Source organism: Hipposideros armiger, unplaced genomic scaffold (genome assembly GCF_001890085.2).
Source record: "Hipposideros armiger isolate ML-2016 unplaced genomic scaffold, ASM189008v1 scaffold_845, whole genome shotgun sequence".
NCBI classification, from domain to species: Eukaryota; Metazoa; Chordata; class Mammalia; order Chiroptera; family Hipposideridae; genus Hipposideros; species Hipposideros armiger.
The window spans coordinates 305108-316557 of record NW_017732195.1 but is presented as its reverse complement, the minus strand read 5'-3'; the positions used below and the strand labels follow the sequence as shown (position 1 = coordinate 316557).

At 36.6% G+C, this 11450-nt stretch overlaps 1 protein-coding gene across 1 annotated transcript in view; it reads right to left on the bottom strand.

Moving 5' to 3' along the window:
* AGL (amylo-alpha-1,6-glucosidase and 4-alpha-glucanotransferase) overlaps nt 1–9863 on the bottom strand; it is a 71232-nt gene extending 61369 nt beyond the window's left edge. Inside the window, 3 exon segments of the mRNA XM_019629345.1 lie at nt 9364–9442; nt 9444–9513; nt 9590–9863. Of these exon segments, the coding sequence (XP_019484890.1) occupies nt 9364–9442; nt 9444–9513; nt 9590–9591 (151 nt within the window). The 5' untranslated portion in view covers nt 9592–9863.
* Nucleotides 9864–11450: the final 1587 nt, after the last annotated feature.

Below are 11450 nucleotides of genomic sequence, written 5' to 3'. Positions count from 1 at the left end.
GCTCTGAGCAACAGTGGTTTGATGCCCGGCCCGAGCTGAGCAGCCGCTGAGCTGCCAACAGGTGGCAGGATGGCTCAGCTAAAAAAAAAAAAAAAATCACTCTGAAGATGTGTGCTTCTGGCCATAATGGAATGACTGGTACTGGACTTGCCCTCTGCTGGAAAACTAGAAGAAATATGTAAGACAACTGTTTTCAGAAATAGGCAGTGAAGGACTGTGACACCTGAGAGAAGGGTGAGTTCTATGAACTCCCTAGCTTTCAGACTGGGGGGACTTTCTTGGCTGTGACACAGGGAGCAAGAACAGTAGTCTCACAGAGTCGAGGAAGCAGAGATTGGAGTTTGAGGAGGGTGAAGAGACTGCAGTTTTTGGGGAGAAGCATCGCAGAAAAGGGAGCTACGCAAAGGAAGAGCTCCAGAAAGCCTGTGTAGGGTTATCTTGAGTCCGCCTGAATACTAAGCTAGCTGTACATGAGGAGGGTTCAACCCCATGAGGCTGGGTAAAGAATAAGTACTAGGAGCTGTAAACTGAACAATTCCCAGAGCTCACTGAGGCACAGGAGACATTACAATTTTTAAGGAGCCAGAGTAGAGACCTTGTTGAATACTTGTATTCAAAAAAGCCATGCCTTAAGTAGTAGGGCTTAAGTAGTCCTAAAGCAGAAACTACTATAAACCTATCCTATCAAAGCTTAAAAACAAGCCTCAAAAGGACTAAGCTGATCCACAAATAAAGTAAATGGTTTCTGAAATAAAACTCATCACTCCTTTAAAGCAAGACAACAAAATCCAGATATACCACAGAACATTCACAATGTCCGGCATCCAATAAAAAACGGCTACAAAGAAAGAGAAGGTGAGGGAGTTGACCAAACAGGTATCTTGGGTAGGGTATTCTACAGAGAGGAAACAAAAGATATAAAGGACCTGAGACTTCTGCTTCCGGCAAAGATGGAATAAAAGGGATTGGATTTACTTTTCTCCTTGAAATTTAGAAGAAAGAAATCAACAACACAGACCAAATATAAAAGGATGGTTTTCAAGGCCCTGGACATGAGGCAACAAAGGACAGCGGTCCCTGAGAGATGGAAAATAAACAAGGTGAGCCCTGTGATTGCCGCTGACTACCTTGAAAGATTTTCTAGGTTCAGGCACAGGGAGGAGGAACCCAGGCAGAGCTCAACCCACTTCCTGCGCTGAAGAGATGAAGCTAAGATTCTGTGGAGTCTAAGCAACTGGAGTTTGCAGAAAACACTGGTGAGTGAGGAGGAGAAAGCTGCATAGAGAACTCCAAGGATCTGTGGAAGGTCTCTCTTCTGTATGCAGCAGAGTATATCGATCAGTTCATGTCTGCGAAGAAAATAACAGACCAGCAAGAGTGCTTATTCTCACCAGATAGACTGAAAAAACTCATAATTCATGAGGCACTGGGTAGACAGTTCAGAAGGATCTTGCTTCAGTGGGGACTAATGAGCCCTAGACAGGCCATAGTTCTAGACTGGCTTAGTAAATCATAAAAGTAAAACTCAAAAGGATTACTGTATTTTGCCATGTATAATGCACACTTTTTTGCCCAAATTTGCGAGGGAAAAATAAGGATGTGCTTTATACATGGGGAGTACTAATTCTGTATCTATTGGGTTGTCGGAAAAGTCATAACGTATTTTTTGTTTTTTGTTGCAAAAATACGTCGTGACTTTTCCGAAAACCCAATATATAAATGTTTTAAATTCTTTTATTTATGCTTATGAGTTAAAAGTGTAACTCTAGAAACTATAACGATATCCACGTGCAAAATAATACCCTGGAATACGAGAATCGGTTTTTTTAACTTACAATGAATTTGCAACGACGAACAGTTCTTGGCATTCTATGATGTGTAAATATCGTAAATTTGTTATTTGTACATAAAATTTCTTTTACCTTGTATCTGTTCTTTTGTTTTGTAATTATTTGTTACATAAAATTTCTTGTACCATAATATGTAAAAAATAAATGCTAAAATTCCTTTATAATACAAAAAACAAGTACCTAAATGTAAATAAATAAATATTTGAATTAAAAAATTAAAGCAAAAGATTTTTTTCCCTTGAAAGTTTGGGCCAAAAACATTATACACAGGAGCACGTTATACACGGCAAAATATGGTAAATTATTTCCAAGTAACTTAATTTCATCCAGAACGAAGACCAATAACATTTATACGAATCCAAAAATATCCAGCACCCAACAAGGTAAAATTCACAATGTCTAGTATCTAAACAAAGATTATGAGACTTAAAAAGCAGGAAAACATAACCCATAACAAGGAGAATAACCAATCAATAAAAACTGACCCAGAAATGACACAGATGTTGAACTAGCAGATAAGGAAGGCCATCTGTTATCATTCATAACTGTATTCCATATGTTCAAAAAGTTAAAGTCAAGTCATGAGAAATAGAAAAAACACAAAAATAAAAACAAAAAAAATCCATATGAAAGTTTTAGAGATGAAAACTACAATGTCTGAGATGAAAAATACACAGGATGGAATTAATGGTTGGTGAGACATGGCAGAAAAAAAGATTAGTGAATTTTAAGACATAGGACCAGAAACTACGCAAAATGAAACGAAAAAGAAAGAAAAACAAGTCTAAAAAAACTGAAAGAGCATCAGTGACCTGTGGGCCTAATATATAGGTAATTAGAGTCCTCAAAGAAGTAATGGGTTAAAAAATCCAAATTTGATGAAAACAATAAACTTACAGATCAAAGAACTTCAACAAACCTCCCAAACAGGAAACACGAAGAAAATTATACCAATGAACATTCACATCAAATTGGTCAAAACCAGTGACAAAGAGAGTATCTTACAAGTAGGCAGAGGGGAAAAAAAAGACAATATGCTTTAGAAAGTGGTAAGAATGATGGGATAAGTGTGTTCAAAGTGAGGGAGAGAGAGTATTTTGAGACGGATTAATGGCAATGTATCTTCTACTGTAACAAATTTTTTTTACACATTTTTAATTTAAACATCAACCGTACTGTTTGATCACACCTTATATTAGATATGTTTCAGTCATATCTAAAATTGCTCTTTAAAAGAAGTAAATCCCTCACAGTGCTGTTTGACATGGTAAATTCTACACCACAATATTAAACACTAGATAAAATATTCTCTGTGGAAAAAAGAGTTCAGTAAAAGATATTAAGAGAATGCTGCACTCTCCCAATTTACTTTAATCCAATTAAATACATCTATGATTGCCTAAAGAAATATGAATGCTCTGTTTTGCATAGCTCAATATGGATAACATGAAGTAATGGAAGTTCTAGACAATCATGTAAAAAAATAATCTAATGATAAATACTGCTAGCCATATTTCTAGATTGGACTAAAATATGTCTATAAATTTATTCATAGTAAATGCCTTTAGCAAGCAAGAAACAAATAATCCAAAAGAAGTTATTAAGTAACTTTGCAAAAATCCAGGGACTAACTTTTACTTTTCACACTGTAGAGTGAAACTAATAATTTCTTTCCTAATAACATACACAAATTTTTCTATAAAGCAATTTGTCATAAATGTACTAAGAGTGTTAATTAGGTTTACCTTTTTGACCCAGTAATTTTATATAGACATTTATTTCCTGAGGAGTTAATCAGCAATGTAAGCATTTATTATAATTAAATAAACTGACAAATTAAATATCTTATGATTGAGAATGAGTAAATAAATTATGGTAAAAATTATATGGTATTCTGCAAACTGGAATATTATAAAGTCACTGTAAATTATGTTATCAAAAGATATTTAATAAAATGACCACTTTTATATTCTATTTTATGTATCTATATAGATCTTTTGAAATCCTTTCTGGATAAAAGTATAGCTGAATTGTGGCAGTCAGCAGGGAGGTGACATTCACACACCATAATACTATAAGCAGTTTTCAAAATTGTTCACATAGTATAAACCTAATTTTGTTTTGAAACAAAAAGGATAGAAAAAAAGACTTTCTATACATTTCAATAATTTTATAATTGGGAAAACATCATTTTTAATTTAGAGCTACAATTATGAAAGGTAGATTGAAAGAATTATCCAAAAAATTAAAACTGGAAGTTTTAATATTTAGTGACTGTGAGAATCATAAATATCTACATGTCTGCAAAAATGATTAAATCCATTACAGAAGAAACGGTGTCATTTTGAACATGTACAAATATCAGAGATCAGCCTTCTGAGCATATTTAAACAACCTGTCCCTGTTCAGTTTATACAAATATTGTTTTTATAATTACACAAGGATTCACAGAACCTTTAGTACAAAGGTTAAAACTCATCCAAAAGCTCTAAAACAGTATTCGGATCAGCTGTTCACCTTCAGAAAAAATGACAAGCATTCTCTAAACAGGAACATTTATTTATATGACATACATGTATGATGATTTAACTATGTAAATTATAAAACACAAAAATAAGGGTAAGATGTAAATAAAAAGACTAATAACTAATTTTATGTATTAATGGATGGGGAGATCTTTAGCTCTCACTAAAAATTGATACTGATGATATCTGTCGGTGGAGGCAATGTGATTAAATAAATCTCATTAATTTTAAACATGCTGTATAAAGTAATTTAAAGACTCCAAGTTCTGTTTGATACTTGGTTTAATGGCCTCAGAATTGAAAAACTACCACACAAAGATACCCACATCCAAATGGAAGAAGTTCTTGGTGGCCATGTTTACTAATCCATGACATTAACTTTTCAATTCCATACACAAATTATGTAAAAATTTTGTTGAAATGTGCTAGTAAATATGTATTTTATCTGACATACATCAATTGTTTTTACAAGCTAATCAGAAGACATTCCATATGTATATAGTAAACAGATGATTTGAAAACCAACTGAAATCCTTTATTTGGAAGATTTTAAACCAATTGGAAATTTTTGTTATTAACTCTTTAAAGTGGGCATATATTAACTTAATATGGATAAAATCATATGATGGAAAGTGTTACAAAAAATACATATTCAACATGCTCTTGCTATATCAAGAGTCAGCAAACTATATCCAGCCTACTACCTGTTTCTAGGAAGTATTACTGGAACACAGCCACGCCCATTCATTTATGTACATGTCTATGGCTGCTTTCATGGTGCAGTAGATGCAACAGAAAGTATATGGCCTGCAAAGCTGAAAACATTTGCTATGTGAAACTTAACAGGAAAGAAAAAAAAGTGCTGAGTTCGTCTCTATAGCATCAACTTCCATCAAAAAACAGTTAACTTTCTCACTCATGTTAATCTGTGAGTTAAATTGTTTTTATTTTTTTCTGAAAATATTTCCTAAGTTTCATACTATTGAAAACTACATGTCATTCCTGAAATGGACAAATTTCAAACAGCAAATTTCAAACACTATATAACTCATCTGTAGGTGTGACAACCTCTTGAGGTAAAAGAGGCATTTAGTTACTCTACCATAAACTACACAATACAAAGCCTTTACAATATGAAGTCCTGTATCTTTACAATACAAATATTGTAAAGAGTCTACTATTTAAGATAACATAAATTGTATTGCTACTTAACCTGGCTTAGGTAAAAGTGTAATTCATGGCAACATACTGCAAGCAAAGCAGTGATGGTGTGACTGTTAACCCTTTCTAGACCTACAACATCCACTGTTTCCTCAGAATATGTCTTTTTGTTTATAACTCATCTGACATACAAACTGACAGTATCAATGGCAATTCATGTATTAGCAAAATTTAATTACTTTTTAAAAACAAATATACATGGGGGGAGGGAGGGAGGACAGGAGGGAGGAAGAGAGAGGGGGAAAGAGAGGGAGTAGGAGGAGGAGGAAGAGGAGAGGGAGATAAAAAACATCCCATAGTTTCTTTCTATACCCCAAAAGATACGTCAGTGCATACTCCCAAGGGTACACAGCCACTCTGTAGACCTCTAATTCAAGTCCCTGAAACTAAAATTCTTACATACAGTGCATGAAACATCAGAATACCTAGAGTATGTCAGATTCCATAATTAATTGCAGTTCGCTAAAATTAGCTGAGGTCATAGCAGTACGTGGTGTAGCTATCTTATTCCTCATACTAACACTAGAATACTTTACTCAGATTAGCCATATTCCTCCTGTAGGCAACCAGCAAGATGACTAATGAAACTATTATTGTAAACTGTTTTTCTATCTTGTTCGCGCCACTCAATTTATATAGACTTGAGCTCCTAATCAAGGAATCTTTATAAATATTTTCTTTCAAAAAAACTAACAACCGAAATTTGACCAATCTATACAAAGGATGGAAGAATTCCAGGTTTGGGGAATACTGATTTTATTCATTATTCTGCCACTAAATAAAATAGGAAATACAGGGAAAGGATATGATTTGGCTAGAAAAGATGATTTTTTTAGGCTTCTACTTGTTGCATTAGAAGAATCTACAAAGACATTAACCTCAAAAATAAGAAAGAATCTTTTCTTAGGGAAAAGTAAAGAAGGGTTTTCTAACCAACTAAAAATGAAAGAACTAAAAACTGCCAGTTTTTTTTCACACTAAATTGGTCCTATGAATTTTAAAATATCTCATACTCTGTCCCCGCTTTTTCAACTCTGATGTAGTTAAACCCTTATCATTGACCAGGCATGCTTTTAAAACAGCCTTTTCAATTATTTCTGGTCTCCAGTGTCCCTTCTCTGCATCTTTCACATTATAATTATCTTCTATAATAATATGACCACATCATTACTGTACAAATATAAATTTTATATATTCTCATTTATATTATGTGGATGAATTTACTGGTTTTAACTAGAGTTACAGAGTAAACCACATCATTCTTATTTTAAAAACCCCTCACAGTCCCCTCTTCAAATAGCTTGGCTGATTTATGAATTTATAATTTTTGTTAGCTTTAACTGGCATTTTAGTAATCCAATCAGCAAGGATTTATTAACTGTTGTACACTGTACTGTGATACTGTCCCTATCCTTAGATCTTAAACTCTAGTTGGACACTGTAAAACTAACGAGGTTTTAGACACTGCTACATTGTTCAGCACTTAATTGCTCTGTGCCCCCTGTGTAATCTGAAATCAAAGCAAGCAGATAACAAAAAATTAAGGAAAGACTTCATGGAGGAGGTGGAATTTTAGCTGCAAGCTGAGAGGTAGGCAATACACAGAATGATAGCAAGAGGCTTTAATAGATAAGAAGGAATCTGACAGGAGTGGAGGTGTAAGGACAAGCATGAGAAAAGCCCCTGGGGAGAGAATTCACAGGGTAAAACTGTAAAGATACAGGACACTAATAATGGGGAACAATGACATACATCTTGTTACAAAATAGTCATGAGATATAAAGTAAAGCATAGGGAGTGTAGTCAATAATGTTGTAATAACTATGTAATCATGCCAGGTGGGTACTAGATCTATCTGGGGATCACTTTGTAAGTTATAAATGTCTAGCCACTATGCTGTACACCTGAAACTAATATAATATTGTATGTCAACTGTAATTGAAAACTTTAAAAAATTAAAATAAAGAAAAAGATACAATCTTGGCTAGGGAAGGTAGATTCCACTGCAGAATGTCATGGAAGCCAGGCAGAGGTGTTTAACTTTGACTTTACAGACACTAATTAATAAAAAGACAAGAGATGGAGTAAGAAGATTATTCTAACATCCATTCTCTCGCATTTGGAAGAAACAGAGAAAGGCAAGCAGAGATATTCAGAAAGAAATGACAGGGCTTAAAGAGAGATTACAGGTAAAGAGAATAAATCATCAAAGAAGAGTACAGTTTCTGGCCTTGGAAACTATGACAGTGGAGACATCACTAAAGGAATCAGGAAAGCTGGGGAAAAAAGATTTGAGAATGGGAAATAGATGGTTGTGGACATGTTAGATTTAAGCTGATCCAAGTGGAGCTATCCTAGGCTATTCTACAGCATAATACTAGGATGAAGCAAGAATCCAGGGCAAGAATAGGTAGATATGTGCTCTTTCAATGCCTTACATCTATTTAAGGATTTAAAGCCATATATTATTAATTTCGAGCCTCAAAACACAGTCAGGTAGAAGAACAGAAATTAACAGCTTCACTTCACAAATAAAGAAATTAATGTTTAGAATTAATGTGACTTGCCCAAAGTCAAATGATTTGTTAGCAGTAGAGCCAGGAAAATTCCAGTTCCCTACTCTTGCCATTAGAATCGCCAGTTTCCAAAAAACAAGTAAAGGAGCTCAAGGTCCTTCTTCCAAAAGAAGTCATCAGCATGAAGACAACAGCTGACGCCATGAGAATGCATAATTCTTTGAGGGCAGGACAGAAAAATAAGAAAGGATTCCTGCTGATATACACAATTGAAATGTGGAAGGAAGAGAGTACACCACAAGGAGTATTCAAGAGGGTTAGGAAAAAAACCAAAACCAGGAAAGTGCAGAGTCAGGAAAGCCAAAAATGGAATAAGTACTCAGTGATCTCAAACGCCAAAGTTGGAAGAAGATGAAAAATTGGCGTGGAGGTAACACATTTGATGGTTGAAATATTTTCAAATATTTAACTCAAGACACTGGGGGGAGAAATTCCTGCAAAATGTTTACTACTACCAATATCCATTTGGTAGACTAATGTAAAGGATTGCGTTTTATTTTTCATACACGCAACTTCTACTTCACAAATCATATTAATATAAGTGTGAGTGAAATGTTTTTCAAAGTTGGAAAATTTAAAAATCTAAGGAAATAAAGCTCCTACTTAATTAGTCTTATAGAAGTATAATTTGATCTTTTAAATCATAGCTCAAATACATTTTAACATAATTTGATCAGTTATTTCAATTTGTATTTGGCAAAAAAATATTTTCAGCTTTTACCTTCTTCATACTTGGAGGCTTTTCATAATCCTAAGTAGTTTATTTTTTTCTGTCATCTATTTTGCTAATTCAAAATTCCAGTAAAGGAGTAAGAGCTATAAATAACTAAAACTATAGCTATGCCCAAAACAAAATTACATATGAAGTAATTTACCAAGTTTTCATAACAAATGTCAATAGAAATAATACGGTCAATCTTTTGATCATATATGCGACTTGTCTTAAGTGGAAGTTAGCATGCAAAGAAAAGTGGCCTGACTCTTTTATCCCTTTTCTAACATGACTGATACAAAATATTTTCAAATAAAATCAACTTACATTAGTAATATTTTTAGAACACAGCACTGTCTTTGCACAAACCAAGTTTAGAAAGATCCTTGGAAATTATATCCATCTTAAGTTTTAAAAAATTTAATATGACAATGAATTAAAAATTTTAAAGACAGCTAACCAAACAACTTGCTACTGACCTTGTTCAAGTCTGAAGAGGGTCTTTTCCAGCTTTTCCATTTCGTTCAGAAGTAAAATTCTAATCTGTTTACTGTGTCCCATTTTGGCTTCTAGAGAACTTGAAATCTTTCAGACGAATTAAAAGAACTCGGAAATCCAATGAGTTACCCCTATAACAAAAAAAAAATTTAAGATAAAGAAAATAACTATTATCTTAAATTCTCTAAGGCTGGCAGCTGCACTTACATGCTCTAAACGTGTTTTAATCCTAGCGGAGCAAACAGAAAAAGAATGAATCTTATAAATTAAGACCAGAGAAGGCAAATTGATAGCTGTTTCCACACTTCACGCACAATATGACCAAAGCAAAAATACTGTATTACAGATTCTTACAATTAAAACAAAAACCAAAAATGCTAAAGTAGTCCCAGAGAAAAGTAATCTGTTTCGGAAAGCATGGAATTGGGTGGGGGGTAAAATTCCCAGTCCCAAGCCAACTGGCGTTGAAGGCTCCAAATGGCTTTCTGCTTACAAGAGATTAATTACTCTGCTCCAAGATAACAGGTGGGACATCTCCCCATTCCCAAATTCGGGTCGGAAGCCACCAATGGGGAGATGGGAACAGAGGGAAGCAGTTGTTGCCCCTGGAATAGCTGCCCTAGACATCGGATGTACAGACAGAGCTATAGATAGAAGGCATTTCCCCCGAGGCCAGCGGCATTCCTCGCACTTACACCGAGCAAGTTATACGTGCAGCTGCTGGGACACTGCAGGACCCGCGACCCTGGCGTTCAAGTCGGGGAGGGGACGGGAAGGAAAGCAGAAAGGGGAAGGCAGGCTGCCCAAGCGCAGCAACAAACCCCAAACTAGGAAAGCCGGGCGCCGTGAAGGGCAAGGGGCGGGGCGGCGGAAGCGGGACGCGGCCCAGGCCGCAGGGGGCGTGGCAGACGCGGCCTCGTGACTCCGCCCCGAGCCGGCCCCCGCGCAGACTCTCGACCCCACCCCACCTGGCCTCGCGCGTGCCAGCCCCGGGTGGCGGCGCGCTGCTCCGCTAGCCCACTTCCGGAGGCGCTGCCCCACCTGGCGGCGTCTGCCAATCTCGCGAGAGCGTGGGCGCCGCGGGCCGGGGTCGGGAGGCGGCTGCGCGGGGCCGCGAGCAGCTTGTCTGTCGCCGCGAGCTCCCCGTGCAGCCTGCGAGCGCTCGCACATTAACGTGCTGAGGCAGAAGGCTTTCGTTTTGTGGACCGGCCAAATGGTGCGAGGCAAGCGACCTGGCTCCCTGTGCCACCTCTACCACGACGCCTTTTGTGTCTTTCTTTTGATTAAAAAATATTTTTTTAATTTAATTTTGTTCGTGGCCTAAATTTACTTAGCCTTGATTTTTGCCCGTGTCTCAAATAAGGCCTGGCTGCAGTCTGTGACATTCCATCCTGCACGTGTCCAGCATCTCGAGTCCTAACACAGTCAGGGCACACCTTCCTGAACGCAGCTCCTGGAGGCCTGGGTAGGGGCAGTGTGGCCAGCTTATGGACAATCCGGAGTGTGAATACTTGTGTTTGCAATGTCTGCTTGGACCTCATGCACACTGCGTCGATCCGAATATCGTCGGAGATTAAGGATCTATAATATATTGCCTACAGCTGCACATATTTTAGGCCAGAAATTCAGGCTGTGGTCCAGATGCCTAAGAGATTTTATGCCTGAGGGAAAAGAAAACCCATCTTCCAGAGCTTTCTGAGGGCACCTAATAATAGTGAGAAGATGGACAAAAGGCTGGGGAGCTTGGCGAAGACTCTTGCTTTGTTTTTTGTGGAATGACTGTAGGTCCAAGAACAGTAATTGGTTAAAAACTAAAGATACTGAAAACTTGTTTCAGTACATTTCTGAGAATGGCTAGTTGCAAACGGTCTAAAACTGAGTTTGGGAACCCACAACTCATTCATTCAACTAATATTTATTGAGAACCCACGATTTGCCAGGCACGTAGGTGCTGAGGACACAGCACTGAAAGCAAGTCACTGCTCTCATGGAACTACGTTTTATTGGTGATAGATAAATTTAATTCATAAATTATATGAAAAAACAAAAAGTTGTGAGAATTAAAGCA